The sequence below is a fragment of the Lynx rufus genome, unplaced genomic scaffold (genome assembly GCF_022079265.1).
Source record: "Lynx rufus isolate CCGP_SWC_20201006 ecotype Redwood Valley unplaced genomic scaffold, mLynRuf1.p SCAF_1, whole genome shotgun sequence".
Lineage (NCBI taxonomy): Eukaryota > Metazoa > Chordata > Mammalia > Carnivora > Felidae > Lynx > Lynx rufus.
In genome coordinates, this window is record NW_025814823.1 from 180,330,128 (window position 1) to 180,346,607 (window position 16,480).

The 16,480-nt window shown below is 46.8% G+C and overlaps 1 protein-coding gene across 2 annotated transcripts in view; it reads left to right on the top strand.

Annotated features, from left to right (window-relative positions):
• The window catches only part of SLIT3 (slit guidance ligand 3), a 593,232-nt gene that overhangs the window by 458,801 nt on the left and 117,951 nt on the right, over nucleotides 1-16,480 (top strand). For both annotated transcript variants that reach the window (XM_047091292.1, XM_047091299.1), the window contains exons 7-8: nucleotides 2,549-2,620; nucleotides 8,406-8,569. In XM_047091292.1, the coding sequence (XP_046947248.1) occupies nucleotides 2,549-2,620; nucleotides 8,406-8,569 (236 nt within the window). The remainder of the gene's footprint in view (nucleotides 1-2,548; nucleotides 2,621-8,405; nucleotides 8,570-16,480) is intronic.

A 16,480-nucleotide genomic window follows, 5' to 3' on the forward strand; every position in this document is an offset into this window, starting at 1 on the left:
ACTAACTGCAATGGAGATCAGCATCCAAGAGGTGACCAGCCCTCTGACATTCCTGGGCTGGCCAGCGGCACGCAGCAAATCATGAAAGTCTGAATACTGTGTTTAGTCATTTTGGTTCTGGAATAATTGCTATTATCGTAAATGTTTTATAGCCCTCATTACAGCTCACATTTAAATATCAGTGTAGTAATACATTAATAAGTCATTGCTGCCGGACTACTGCCGGATGCAGTTAGAGTCGAGCCCTGCATATAACTGCACTGTGTATTCAGCTAAATTAGGGCTGGCTGTGAACTCAACCTGATGTGAATGGCTGGGCATGGTTGGAAGGAAGCCTCTTTTCTGCAAAGGCTTCTTGCTTTTTACCTTTGAGAGAAAAAGTCTGGTAGTGAGTCAATGATCCTAATAACTAGGTATTGCCCCAAGAGTGGAGCCTAGAACTGTGGGACAGATCGAAAGGGAAACAAAGGCCATGATTTCTGCCCCAGAGGCATTCCTAATCCTATGGAGGGCTGGAGTGAGGCATAGTCCCTACTTCCAGGAAGCTTCCTACCAAGGAAGTGGAGTGATGGATTCTTCAGCCTTGTCAGATAAGATATTCAGAAGGTTCCTGGGTGTGTGGAGACAGGATGGGTTAGCACACTTCACAGAAAAGTTAGGCCACATGAAACAAAACAACTACTTAGGTTCAACTTCATAAAATGCCAAGTGTCTGCACTGGAGCATTGGTAAAGTATGGAGGAGGCAGAAGCAGGCAACACAAATGTGGTCTACTCCTTGCTCTTTACCATGTGCCTAAAATAGTGCTGGACACATGGGAAATATGGGAAGGGGGGGGAGGGAAAAGTACTAGGTTCTGTGTCTTGAGGTAAATATATTTTCTTCTGGCCCAAGAACCAAACAAATGCTAATAAGGCCCTAGGGAATTGAGGGATAGCCTGGGGCAAGGGGGTGTGATCACTGGAATCCTCCTGTGGCCTGAGGTGGGGGAAGAAGGAATCTACACAGGCCCCTAGGGTGCAGTGGGTTTGGGGGCCACTGTGCTGAATGCAGCTGTATTTTTGCTTCCATGGAGGTCCAGGTAGGGGGAAACAGGAATGACCAGGACAGGACTACATTGTCTCCACCAACATCAGTAAACTGGTAGCCTCCATTTACTGAGTATATACTCCACACTAAACCTTTTACCAACCTGTGAGGTACCATTACCTGCCTCCTGCCAATGAATAACCTGTGGATAAGAGATGCTGATAATTTGCCTAAGATCACGCAACTAGGATATATCCGACTCAATTTGAAACACGTATGGACCAAGTCATGGGGCTATAGTAAGGCACAGGACAGAAAACGTTGGAGGTCATTTTTTTTTTTTTAATTTTTTTTTTCAGCGTTTATTTATTTTTGGGACAGAGAGAGACAGAGCATGAACGGGCGAGGGGCAGAGAGAGAGGGAGACACAGAATCGGAAACAGGCTCCAGGCTCTGAGCCATCAGCCCAGAGCCCGACGCGGGGCTCAAACTCCCGGACCGCGAGATCGTGACCTGGCTGAAGTCGGACGCTTAACCGACTGCGCCACCCAGGCGCCCGTTGGAGGTCATTTTAAGAGAAAGGCAATGTGTTTACCAAGAACCAAGGACAAAAGGAGTCTGCTTAGTTTCCAAAGAAAGGCTTCTTTCTGGGCTAGTGCGGGCCTATGGCAGAGTAAGACAAGGTGAGCTACTGAGAAAACACTAACAATGAACTGTCCACATAGACCCTGTATTAGGCAGCATGTACAATGGACAGAGCAGGGAAATTGGAGCAAGATAGTGCTAGATTCACATCCCGTCTCTCACGCTTAGCAGCTAGGGGTCCTTGGGAAAACCCCTCCGTTGCTCAGCTTCCCCATCTATAGCACAAAGATAACGCCCACCTGGTAGGTACGTGTGTTACTAAAAAGATGATATGTATATGTTTTCTTCTTTCTAAAATGAGGACACTCATATGTAACTGGCACTGTGGTTGTGTGAATTAGTGATGCCATAATGAGGCACTCAGCACATAGTAGAATTTCAGGAAGTGATACTATGGCTCCAGATGGGTAGGTCAATAAGTATGGCAAGGACAACAGAGGGGAGGAAAGAGCCACCTGAAAAAAGGAATGTGGGGAGGGAGCCTGATTAAGCATCTGACTTTGGCTCAGGTCATGATCTTACAGTTCGTGAGTTTGAGCCCTGCGTCGGGCTCTGTGCTGAGAGCTCAGAGCCTGGAGCTTGCTTTGGATCTGTGTCTCCCTCTCTCTCTGCCCCTCCTCTGCTCATGTTCTGTCTCTCTCTCTCAAAAATAAATAAACATTAAAAATAAAAAAACATTTAAAAAAAGGAATCAGGGATCCTCTTATCATCTGGAGATCAGACCTCTTATCTCCAGCTGCTCCATAGCTGTTGACTTATGATTCTTCTGGCAGTCACACCTGTTCCTCCCGCCACCTTCTAGAAGCATCTTGGTGCTGCCTTCCCCCCATGTTACTTCCTTGTTAACCATTTCCCTTTTCCTCTACCTCCACAGCACACTCAACAACAACAACATCAGCCGCATCCTGGTCACTAGCTTCAACCACATGCCGAAGATTCGAACGCTGTAAGTAAAGATCGCTGCTTCTGCCCCCATGTACTACCGGCCTCACTCAGCCCTACATGCTGCACCCTGAGCTGCTAGTAAAACCTATTGTGCTTGCTCTGCAGATAGGTCCTGGAGGAAACAGTGCCTTTCTCTACTGTTAACTAAGAGGTGTTGGGGAGCAACAGAAGAGGGGGAAGTGTGACAGTGCCATCCACGGCTCTGAACCCCCATTCCACAGTGGACAGATTCATTTCTCTTTGCCTTAGGACATGGGGATTCGTCCTTGTGTTCTTCACCCTGATGGAAAGTCTATTAGTGTCACAAAACATATAGAACTGGGACATAATGACTTACTATTTTCTTAGCTAATGTCGTGTACCATTGGCAGGTCCATCATAGTGCTGTGGTTATGTTTTCCCGCTATGTCCAGTGGAGGAGGAGGAGTCCTAGTCCCTGCTTCTCCCCATCCTCCCAGCCCACACCCAACATGCTCTCCCCTGCTCCCTTGATGGTATTCTGATATTAGAATGCAGGAACTTGATTCTTTACCTTTAATTTGGGGATAGGCTCAAGCCTTCCTTTTCTGTGTAGTCAGAAAGCAGATCTCCCCATAACACCCCATACCAAGAGCAGTTGCTTATTACCTGGGAAGTTCTTTTCTCCTCTCAGCCAGAAACCCTTTTGTGAGTTTCTCTGCAAATGGACTCCATTCGCCTTTCCACCAGAGGTTCATATTGATGGTTGTCTTGGTGGAACCTCATTGGTGTTTGTATTACAGTAATAGAAGAGAGCCAGCCCCCAAGAGTTTTCAGCTAAATACATTTAAGGCCAAGGCAAAGGGCGGCAATTCCTGCTGCACCCTTTGTGAGCTCTGGGACCTCTGTTCTCTCCTCTATAAACGGGGGCGGTGGTGAGGATCAGATGAGATGATGAGGTATGTGCAGTGCCTGAGGAGTAGACAATAAATGGTACTGACTGTTACTGTTATAACTGCTCTATCCAGAAATCTGGACTAGAAGTACCAAGCAGCCAGCTAATCAATGGCTCCTGAACAACATGGTATCCACAGAGATTTAAAAATCCTTAGAACAGTTGTTCCCAAAATTAGGTCCCTGGACCAGCAGCACCAGCATCACCTGGAACTGTAGACCCATGGAATCAGAATCTCTGGGAGTGGGTCCAGTCTTTGGGTTTTAATAAGCCCTCCAGGAGCTTTTGATGCTCATAAGGTTTGAGAACCCCTGCATTAGTGAGAAAGTGACCTTATCTCGGGGGTGGAGAATGAAGCAGAAGCCAGTGAAGGCACTGTGTAAGGAGACAGTACAGAGAACCTGAAGCAGACCCGAGTTTAAAGGTGAGCTCTGCCACTTTGGGCAAGTTTCTTTGTCTCTCTGCCCTGCAGGGACAGTGAATTAAATGCTTGTCTCACAGTTGTTGTGAGAATGAAGTGCACTAGCATGTAAAGGGCCCGGTCATGGTGGGCACTCAACAAATGCTAGTTATTATGAAGAAGAATCTGAGCCCGGTGTTCATCATTGCTCCCCGTCTCTCCCTCCGATCCCTCATGTGATAGCATAATTCAACCAAGAAAATCTACCCTTTTGCTTCCACTTTAAAATGGGATGGTGCAGTCATGGAGTTTTAAGGAGAAACCATGGGGTCTTCAAAGACCTCTTCAAAGTCCACAGCATGCCACAAATGAGCCTCAGGAGAGCGAGCCGAGGGCCCCTGGCCAAGAAGCTGAAAGCGAGTGTCCAGGTACAGGGCCTGCATTTCCCCAGACAGGTTGGTTGAATAGAAGAAAAATGGCCCTCGCCTACAGAGAAAGCCAGAGTCCAGCTCCCGTGGCTACTCTTCTGTGACTTCAGCTGCCCCTCTTGTTGTCAGTCTAAGAGTAGCAATAACAGAAGCTGGGCCAGGTCCACGGGATGGGGGCCGGGGGTAGCTAGGTCTGGATCTCAGGTGCTTTGTTTGGCTGTGTCAGGTGTGAAAGGAGGGCAGAAGAGTTTCTTCTCGTTTCTGTTGTCATCCTTGCCTGTGGTCCTGAACACTCATCTGATGAGTTCAGATCAATCAATCAATCTCATCTGTTCTCTTTGCTCCGTGCTTGCTGCCACTTTCTCTTTAGTTTAATTTCAGAGACGGCTCTGTACAGAACTCCCCAGAGACTTGCGCTGACTAATCCCCCTTTGCTGTAATTAAGGTGGGGGTGGGGGGAGACTAGTGAGGGGAGATGGGGGAAGAGGAGAGAGGAAGGAAGTCATAAATGGGATTTCTAAAGGAAAGCTTTTATATTTAATTCAGAAAGCCATAGAAAATGAACAGTGACCCTCTCTAAAAGGATTTGCTGGAAATTTAATTTAGCGCCTGTGGCTAAAAGGCACCTTTTACAAATTGGCATTAGGATTCATTCACCTTATCTTTTGTGAAGGTGGTTTGGCCAACATGGAATATGGTGTTTCCAGCGGCAAAAGACTGCAGAACATGCGGGAACCACCTAGGCGCCTTGATGCCTTGGTGTCTAAGTTAGAAATGGTAGCCTTGTACAGGGGAGGGCCATGGGTTGAGAGGAGACAGAAGTGTGGACCTAGCATCCTCATGACAGTAATGACCACGGACGTCACTGTGGTGGCTCATGGTTTGCAGGGCCTTATGCCAAGCTTGTCTCATGAATTCTTTCAGTCCTTACAACAGCCCTGGAAAGGGGGCACCAATAATATCCCCATTTTACAGATCAGAGCACTGAGGCCCAGAGTTAAATCCCTGCCCAAAGTCAGAGTAGGAAAGCAGAGAGGCAATGTCAGATTTGGGCAATTTGGCATCAGAGCCAGAGCTCATTCCGTTCACCAGAAACTAAGGCAGAAGGGTGTGTTCCAGGTGAGCCGAGGAAGGAGAGAAGGGCCACTGGAGGCCACCTTCCCCCAAGTCATTGCTATCCCAACTCACCAGAATTATGGGAAGTAATTAAAATAATTTTCCATCTCAATCAAGGGGATTAGGAATACTCCTGGCAGTGTCCAGGCTCATGTTTCATGATCAATGTGATTACTTTTCTTTCAATGTTACTATTTGGGATCATACTGCTCAATTCAATCTCCCAAACATGATAGGAAAGGCTGCACTTTGGAAGAATTTGCCCAGTTCAACTCTGCCAGCGCTTCTGGTGGGTAAAATTCCAAGAGTGGGGATCTGAGCCCTTCCATTGTCCTGGGCTTTTGACAAGAGCCTGCAGGTACCTTCCGAGTCAGTTCTGGTCACCTCTTTTCCATGGTCCCACGTGGAAGGGGAAAAATTCCTACAAAGGTGGACAAAGGGTTAGGAACCATCTGTAGCAAGGTTAGGAAGAGAGGTAGCTTGGGGCCAGCCAGCAGGGATTGAAAAAGAACCATCCTAATGTAATTTTCCAAAAGGAAATCTTCGACATTTTCATTATCCCAGAAATTAATCAGCTAAGGATCTGACTTACTTAACCCTCATTTTTGTCATTCCATTGATGTCTTACCCCCGATGGGAACTGATGGGGAATTGGTTGACGTTGATCTGCCTTGTGGGCCCATGCTCAGTGCTTCATGGGAATCCCGTTTCCTTAGCTTCCATACCTCACTGCCAAAGAAGGCAACTGCCTTTCCTCATAGAAGCCAGACTCTCATCAGAAGGCTCTGATTCTCCTGGCACGTGAAAGAGCCCCAACGCCTCAGCCTGTGCTACAATTGGAGCCTACCTCTCTCCACCTTGTCTCTAAGAACCAACCCACCGTTGCTGTTCTCCTAGGCAGCCTTTATACCCAGTGGTCTATTCTAGCCATAGAACCAACATTCCATGCCTCCTTCTCTTTCCGCCCCCCTGACTCTCTTTCTCTCCCTCCCTTACTTTCTCTCCCTCCTGTCTATCTTTCTCTCTCTCTCTCTCTCTCTCTCTCTCTCTCTCTCTCTCCCCCTCTCTCTGTGTGTGTGTGTGTGTGTGTGTCTGTGTGTCTGTCTGTCTGTCTGTCTCTACAACTCACTGATAGATCAGGAAACAAATCATTTTCACTCATGCTGAAATTTCCCAAGAAGGCCCAGTATACAAGAGAAATTCCCTCCTCTCCCTCATGTTCTTCCCCTAGTTTAGGATTTTGCCTCCCCTCCCCCTTCCCGCCTACAGCACTTCTTTCTGAAGTGCCACACGAAGAGAAGGCAGCATAGGAGTCTAGGCTTTGAAACTCAAAGGGGAGAATTTCCTGGAGCCCATTACAGACATAGAATCTTAGGCCTAGGAACCTATGAAAATGTGTTCAAACTTAAAGTATTGGCTCTGAAATCCAAAAGAACATTACAACATCAAAATTCATCATTTTGAAACAAAATCATAAACACCATTTCAAATTGTTTTTCAGCAGAAAAAATAATTGCATTCTACATGGGATATAGGTTCATTTAGTTGGCAGATATGATGGGATCTTGGGACCCCCTGAGGCTGTCAAGGCCCCTAGTGGCCCTGGCCTGCCCAAGGTTTGCACCTGTGCAATGGCAGGAATGCTCGGCCGGCACGCCCCTCAAGTTAGCTGCACTTGGCCAGTGTTCAGCAATGCTGACTTTATACTCAGTCGAGTGTGGTCAAGAGCCCTTCAGCGCTCTCCATCTTGGGCATGGAGATAGCCCAAGCCACTGCTTTAGGCTGCCACTCAATATTAACCAACTTGACACAGAGCACTTGAAAGTCCCAAGATATCGCTGGCTGATTAGCATGTCCAGGATTGGGCATTTGAAGTCTGCATCAGAAACCCAAGTGTGTGATAAGCTGATGTAACTAAAACTTTCCTACCACCACTTCTAATGACCTAGGGTTGGGGGGAATGTGCTAATAGGAAGACCCTGATAGAGAAGCCTTGGGGAAAAACCTGTACAAGCCCCTACATATCCTTAGTTTGCCCCTCAATTCGTGGAAAGTAAATTCAAGTCATTTAACCATATGGGATTCCTTTCAGAAGTAGAACATACAGATCCCTCTAGGGAATCTTAATCACTCAGAGGTGAGAAATTGATCTGGAATCACAGCTACTGCAGGAGGAAAAGCCAAAGAGTCCTGGAACTGGTTAGGAGGTCTTAACAGGGGCACCTAAGCCAGAATAGCAAATACACCTGGTAGAATTTAACTTGGGAAGGAGAGGAGGGCAAGGTGGAGACATTGCTGTGGGCTGCAAGGGTCTGGAATGGACAGCCCTTTATTTGAATGGGGGTGGGTGGAAAGAAGGTATAGGCTTTGCTCACTGGGCTACTGCACACAAGCCCTCCAGCTTTCCATGTAGGGGTTCATTCACTTTAGGGAGGAGATGAAGGAGAAAGTGAAGGCAACGGCAGGTTTTGGCCACAGTGCCACCATAGACTGAAGCATTGAGATTGAGAAGCTGTTTGAAGCTATCTGGAACCCAGGCTAACTACAGTACTAAAATTTGCAAGTCAGTGACCCCTTTGAAAATTTGACTCGAATCTGAAGCATTGCTTTAATAATGTCACTCTCCTCCTCCTACATGTTGAGGCTTTCTTGAGTGGGAAAGAAAAGGGTGTAATTACTATTAAGAAATGGGGAATTGTTCAGAACCCTGGAGGTATCAGTTGGATGTGGCCTGCATGTGAAGATAACAAGTCATTTGTGGTTTGGCAAAAAAGGGCTGAGGCTCCCATGGTAACTCACTCATACAGCGGGAAATGCTTCCCTGGGCTCTGGAGGGTTATCACACTGGGCAAAGGGGCACAGAAGGTTTGGCCTACTCTGTTCACTTCACTCTGTGACAGCATCTTACCTCAGTCCCTCCCTCTCCTAGGCGCCTCCACTCCAACCACCTGTACTGTGACTGCCACCTGGCCTGGCTCTCAGATTGGCTGCGACAGCGACGGACAATTGGCCAGTTCACGCTCTGTATGGCTCCTGTGCACCTGAGGGGCTTCAATGTGGCAGATGTGCAGAAAAAGGAGTATATATGCCCAGGTGAGGCTGTCCCACCCTCTTCCCCTCTGTACTGTGACTCACCCACCCCTGAGCTCTCCCTGACATCACCCTGGGCATGAACCCACACTTAGCCCAGAGCTTGGTGTGCACTCTCCTGGGTTCCTCAGCACTCTGTAGTCACTTGGGCTCTGGGGTGCCTCAGAGGCTTCTGAAAAAGCAGCTCTTGTCATCTGGTAAAGGAAAATGCTCAAGGAAGTAATGAATCACTTTCTGTTAAGCTTCATCATCCATTGATGCTAAGAAACTTAACAAGTGTTAAGTACATTGTTTATCATTTCCTAAACATGTGCCTGTCATCTGATTGCCATAGAAATTGAAAGACAAGTTAATGGAAGCGGTAGGGTCAGCCTGCTTGGCTGGAAACCCTAGATCTGCCCCTTAGTAGTATGTGACTTTGGCAAGTTCCCATATGTTTGCAAAATGGGAAAATCATAGTACATAACTCAAGGGATGGGTGGGAGGATTAAATGAAATAATGCCTATGAAGCACTTAGCATAATACATAGCACTTGGTAAGAGCTAATAAGTGGAGCTTAATTATTATAGTTTAGTGGGTCCACAAAATGTGCTGAGCAAACATAAGAGTTTGATCTGTGGGTAATTGAAGTGTAATAGAAGCACAGATCGCCTGCGTAGTATAGAAAACAGAACTGTGCACAGACATAACTGAACACAGCGCAGATCTCCAGGGATGGGAGATGCCTGACTGACCTGAGAAAAATCTTCTCCGTTGATGTAGTGGCTTTTAACCGAGTCCTCATTTTCACGCTTGCTTTTTTGTTTTTACTTTTCATTGACACCCTCCATTCCCACCGACTCCCTCTACCTGGGAAATCCCTGAATTTCCTCAAAAACAGGAAGTATTCAGTTCAGGAGTTTCCCACAGAAGCATTCCTGATTTCCAGGAACCCAGTCCTGGAACTGGGGCTCAGTGGCCTCTGAAAGCTGATGTTGGGAGTCAGCCTACAGGAAAAAGGAAGGACAGATTCCTCAACACTGGTTGGGGCTACAGTCCTCACATTTCTTGACTGTTGTGTTTTCAGTATTGAAGATCACCTAAGCTCCATGTGTGCTGCAGGGAGGGCCCAAACCAGCCAGCAGTGTAGACTGGCCCCCTTCTGCTCTTAGGCTGCATTTGCAATATGGAAGACTTTTTTTTTTTTTTTAATTCAACTTCATCTCGCTCCCTGCCACTCTCTCTTGTCATGTTACTACTTCATCAAGTTATTTATTATCCAAAAACATTTTAACATGTCTCAGAGCAGTACCTTAATAATTTCCTATAGACGCCCACTTAGAAATCACTTCCCGTCAAACACATATAATAAAACCGTTTATCACACAGGCACCAACCTCACATATAGTGACTATAATTACAGTAATTATTAGGCAAAGAGTACAATATCGGCATAAGTGCCAGTGAAAGAAATAATTATAGAGTGCAGGAGTCATCCAAGAGCTAGTGAGAAAAACTAATTAGACAGAATGTTAAAACACATCATTATAGGTGGGTGCCGGGCTTAATGCTCTGCACGAACACAAATACGACTTCGTCAGAAAAGCACCTTCCCGTCAAAGGAGTGGCGAGACATTGCTTCCCCAACAGCAGTTAGGATCCAAATCCCAGGGAGGAAGGCTGAAGCTCCTAGGTCCCGGAAGTGCTCGTGCCCCAAATCTCCTGCCTGGAAAAGGCTGGATCTAGCGGGCAGGTTAATACTTAACATAGAAGCATCCCTATCACCTCCTCTGTTTATGTCAATTAAGCCTGTGGCTTGTGATAATCCCTCACACTTTTCAGTACTAAGCCAGGTGTCTTCTGAGGACACAGGAATCAGGTCCACAGACTCCAGACATGACTGTGCTATTAATCTACACCCTGCCTCACCAGTAGTAGAAATTCAAGAGAGCGACAGTGGAACCCCTTTGTGGGAAGGATTCTTCGATGCTTTCCAGGCTCTCATGGGTTAGGGACAGAATGCTGTGCAGCGTTGCTTTCTGTAAAGATCTAAGTCAGATATAATGCTTGGCCAAACTGAGTATCCCTGACGAATGGAGCCCTATCATCATTAGTGGGGTGCAGGAGTAGCACCCCCTCCAGAAGGTACTACTCCTTTAATAACTGTTAAAGGTGGTTTGTGAGGCCATGTGAAAGGGATGCCAGAGAAAGCCATGTGGAGTGAGACTCCACACTTGGGAGGTGGAAGAGGACAGCTGTTTTCACGCACTGACTATCCTTCCCACACACCCCACCATGTGCAGGCTCTACCCATGGCAGAGTCCACAGGGCATCCTCGTGAGGCAGTTTTGTATGGATCACATTGGTCGTACGCTGCAAAACTGTCAGTGTTCCTCGTTCCAGCTCTTCCCCCAGTGACTCACAGGAGGAGGGCTTTAGTCAAGAAAGGCAGGAGTAAGAACATCTCTGTTAAAGGAGAGGTCATCTGCTCAGGAGAAAAAAAGGCATGGGGTACCAATTAAGCCATCCCTGCATGTAGTTTCATCACCAGTGGCCCCTGTCAGGGAAGCATCAGAAAAGCTCCTGGGGCCCTTAAACCATATCAAAAAATTCACCAAACACATGACTCCAGAGACAGGGAAGAGTTTTATCTTGCTCAGCCTGTGAGGGCCCTGGTTGCCCAAGTCCCTGCTATCTCCCTGTGAATTAAATCCAGCCGGCTGGAGCCCATCCTCTTCTCCCCAAAAGCCTTGGCTGCAGGCTCCTTATCACTCCAGCTAACCCAGAAATTTGCTAGCAGCACACTTTGACAGAATTCATCTCCTCTGTCACCCGTACCCCGCCAATCAAAGGTATTTATTTTCTTCCTCTAGAGAGGCACCTGAGAATTTTTCAAAGGGTGGGAGACTATATCTTTATTTTATTTTTTATTACTGTTTTTGTACAGTATGCAGCTAGACTTCTTTGTTTCCTTCAGCCACTGCTGCAAAAATTTCTGTTAACTTTTCTTGTTTTAGAGAGGAAGGTTAGGGCCCTATAACTAGAAGGGTCTGTGGTCCCCACTTGTTGCCTGTACCAGACGGGGACTTTATCGAGTTCATGATACTAGACCACAGAAGAGGTTCTACTATGGCCACTACTTGACTCATGTGAGTTGCAAGTTTTGGGTTTTTGCCCATCCTTACCTAAAGGGTTTATGCTGGGGTTTAAACTCCCGGATTTATTTTCTGTGTGTCAATTTTCTGGTTACCTTAATCTGAAAAAGTTTCTTCCGGTCACAATTCATAATTCAAGGGTATTAGTTAAATATTTGACCTCCTGAGTCAGTTATCTCTTTCCTTTAAACATCTTTGTATCCACTGGCTTGTCCACCTGTTTTACACTTATCTGCCCACAGCCTTTGAGTGTGAGATACCCTTTCATGAAGATCGATCTTGTCTTCTAGTACTAAGGGGTCACGTTTTTAAGGTTGCCCCAATGCCTGGAACAATGCTTACTCGTAAAAGCCTCTCAAGAAACACTTCCTCATTTATTACTAAAAATTAAATCGGCATATAACCCTGGAAACAAGAAATTTTCACCACCACCCCCTTTTTTTTTTTTTAATTTGGGACTAGTTACTAAGTATAAAGATAATTAAGGTAAGCCATGACTAGCCGCCCATCTCCTTAGGAGGTTTTAATTAAAACACCATAATTGGACATTGCAAGAATGAGATTATTAGGTTTATTTAGCCATTCCTAAAATTATCATGCCTCTGGTATTTAAATCACGTTCATTTATATTCTCATCATAATTGCTCAAACCCCATTGTCATTGCAGTCTGTTGTTGGCTTTTGAAAGGCCAGAGGCCAACAGGGATGCTTAATTTGAATGCTGGAATTAATTTATTTCCACATGCTCACAAGGCCATTGGATTTTTCGGTTCTGTGCACTCTGCTGGGTGGGATTCCCTTTAAAGACGGAAAGAAATAAACACAGCTCTAACAAGAGTGTCCTGCTATCTCCACTGTAGCTTACACAATCTGTGTCTTGGCCCCTGAGGCTCTTCGTCCTACCTCCTGAGATTCCCAGGCTCTGATGGCTTTCAAAGTCATGGCAATAAAGAGAGGCATTTGGGGTATCTTCTTCGCAAAGGAGATGGTACAAAGAACACTGAACCAGAACTTAGAATGTTGTGGTTCACTAGTTCCATGATCTTGACCAGTTTGCTTGACTCCCTGTTCTTCCCTTTCCTCATCAGTATAATGGAAATAATAATAATAAAAGAACATACGTCATGGGTTTTATGAGAACCAAATGAGCTCACACATGCAAAGCCCTTGGTGCAGCATCTAACACTTAGGAAACATTCCATAAGCATTAGCTGCTGTTACAACAATGACATCATTCTTAGTTGGGCCACCATTGTGTCCCTGGGCAAGTTCTCTCCCTCCAAGATGTCTGTTTCCTCATCAGCTCCACAGCCCTTTCTAGGTCTGAAGTTCAGTGAGCTTTTCCCCATTCAATTGGACACACCAGTTAGGACTTTCCACTTCCAGCGTGATGCCAAATAGAAGAACAGAGTTGAGGAAGCAGCCTGGCAGGAGCCAGTGTCCCTGATCATTGCTCCTCCTCCTTGTCTCTCAGACTAGAGGGGGTATCATGCAGTCACCAGAGACACGATGACGTGATCGCTGTTCGTGCCAGCCATCACAGGCACTTTGCCATGACAGGTCTGGTCGGGGACACATTCCTGCCCTGCCCTTGTGCTCATTGAGCACCACCCCCCCGCCATCTGAGGGGACAGCAGCCTGATAATCAGGGAGGGGAGGATCAGCACTTCAGTTGCCCTGTGCTCTGCCCTGCCCTCCCTCAAGACATCAGGCCACAGTCCTGGGAGTGGGAGTCAGGGGACATCAGAAGGCTGGACATCTCAGTGTCCTCTTTGGGTGACACGGAGGTGGCTCTGGCTCCAAAGTGAAATTCCTGAGCTGAAGTGGTGATTCCGGAAAGGGGAGACAGGCCCCGAGAGGGGAGACAGGTACTTGGCCCATATCCTCGTCTCCCTGTTCTGTGTGAGAACTAGCTTCCACCTCAGTGCAGCAACATTTTGTCCCACAGGAAGAGTTCCAAGGGCAGATAGCTTGGGCACCCATTTAAAAACAAAGAGCAAGTCCACATCCACTTCAAGTTCCTCACAAAACATCTCAGAACATGGATTACAGGGGTTCTGTGTGCTAGTGCATCACTACACTCTGATTTAAGCTGCTTTCTGTGCCAGGAAAAGGAGGAGATGGTACCAGCAGGCAAGCTCGCTTGGGGATAATGAGTATTCACGAGCCCCGTGAGCACGTGTTATACAACAGGAACACACATGTTCATGTAGGCACAACCCCACATAGTCCTCTCCCCTCAAACATGTGTGGAGACTTTCCACCTCGATCAAAACACTCTGTTCCCATTCATCTGCTTCTCAGCTTATACAGTGCTCAGAGAATTTCCTGGGTAGAACCATGGGTTTTTCCTCACTTTGCCCCCCTTGGAAATTCTCTGTCACCTGCACCACCCCCTTCACTCTCAATATGTGTGGACAGGAAAGGCTGAGAGGAAGGGGTTTGCAGACAGAGCTAAGACGAGTGCCTAGGACACCCTGAGCTGTGCAGGTGAGCAGGGCTCAGCAGGAGCCTCAGCAGAGTAGCAGATGGCCTTTGCCAGCACTGAGCTGTCGTAGAAAGACATGAGCTTCAGGCATGAAGGTCCCATCCACCCATAACCGCTTCGTTCCCCACCCACCCACCCCCACACACACTATGGCTGGTCCTAGCAACCAGAGCCCAGGGCACTCAGAGCTCAGGGGTCTCCCCTTAAGGCCCTTCTAGAAGGATTACTTGCCCCCATAGCTTGGTGACATTCAGCCCCCACTCTGCCAGGCTTCTAGACCAATTCCATTCATCTATTCATCCTTCCGCTGACCCAAGGTAGGTTTACAAGGTTTTGTGCTTTGGCCCTGCTTTAGGCATTGGGGACATAACAGGGAATAAGACAGAAAAGACCACTGCCCTTGTCGAATTTACATGCTAGTCTCAGTCTATCCAAAGACAAAAAGCAAAGGGGAGGGACTTCTGCCACCATAGCACTCAGAGGTTCAAAGGGAAATGCACTTGGTCCATTGGGCATGGAGCAGAGGGGAATGTTTCTGGGGAAAATGAACCTATCTTTCAACCCCATCTTAAACCTAAAGTGTTTTGTTTCAACAAGAGGATAACACCCTTACCACGTGTGAATGCCTGGCTGGGGAGCCACCAGCCCGGGATGCTGACAGAGGCTATAATTACCTTTGTTTCTCTCTGCGTAATTAAAGGTGTTGTTAGTGACCTGGTTATGGAATCTTTTTCAAAGGCTTTTTTTACCTTGACAACATCCCTTGAAATGTAGCACATACTCCCTACAGAATCAGAGCCACCCTGTGAAAGACCCAGCTCATTCCCAGAGGGATTCAAGGCTACAACCTGGGGCTGGTTTAAACAGAATTAATTCTAGCACAGAAGTCAAAGGGGCATTTTTGAAAAAACTCCCATTTCAGAACTTCCTGTTGCCCGTAGAAGCCCTGACTGTAATGTCTTTCTCCCCCTCTCCCTTCCTGACACACCCCAACCAAGTAACAATTTGACAAATCAGAAGAAGTACAGCCATCCGATTACTGTCTGCCTTGATGGGTGGAAATACAGGAGGAGCACAGACTTCATCCTTCCACGGAATCCCTGACATTTCCCAAACAGGAAGGTGCCCGTGGTGTGGCGATTCTCCCTGGCTTTGTTAGGCACCCTAGCCCCTTGATGTGGAGGGCCAAGCCTGGCAGTTTTCTTTGGGGAGCGTCATAGGCACTTCAAAAGCCCTGACATCTGAAGCCATACCACTCCCAGCCTCTCTCACATGTGGGGAGAGGGTGGGAGCTCTTCACATTGCATATCCTCTTGGCCCCCTTCAAAGAAGCAGAGCCAGGATGGACAGGTGCTGTTGGGTGTTTTACTCCTTCTCTGCTTCGATTCTTCTGAAGACCAGGAGTAATTGATCTTTTCAGTCCAAAAAGGACTTCAGAAGTCATGCAGTCCAAATTTCTTATTCACTGAGATGGTAACAAAAGAGCTCAGAGGGATATTATGATTTGCAGGCAATTCGTGGCAGAGGTAGACTCATTAACAGTAATAATAACAGCAACTAAGCTCTGACTCTGTGCCGTGCATTCTTCTAAATACTTTATATGCATTAACTTTCTTTGCCTTCACAACAAAACCATGCTGTGAAATAAGTATTGTTATTTCTTCTCATTTTACAGATGGGGAAAACTGGGCACGGGGATATAGGGATGAAATGACAGAGCCAAGATTCAAATTGAGGCAGTAAGACTCCAGACCCCACTCTCTGAGCCACAACACTCTCATTCCTGATCTGAGGCTCTTATAAGCTGATTCTCTGGGGTTGCCATTTCCTTAGAAATGGAAAACTTCCCCAGTTTGGAACAAAGCTTGTATCACCTCTCCCAGAGAATGTTCCGGTTGGGGATTTTAGTGAAAGTCATCATCACTCTGGCATTTTTCATGGTCTCCATGAGATCTGCTAATGTGAGTAACACTGAACAGTTTGAAGTCCCTATGCCCTAGACATGAATATTTTCTCAAATGTCCCAGAAAGGAGGATATTTTTTAATTTGGGGTATGTGTGTATGTGTGTATGTGTGTCTGTAGGTGTGTGTGTGTATGACAGAGACAGAGACAGGGAGAAAAAGAGAGAGAAGGAGATGGTGAGGCCAAGAGAAGTAATCTTTGATTACTGAGTCGGCACTTTCTGGCAAGGTAAATATTCCAAAACGAGCCTTTGGCATCCATTTGAGCCCTTGCAGAAGGACCGTCCCCAGGCACAGGGACTGTTGAGCGTGAAGAGGGGCATCCTCC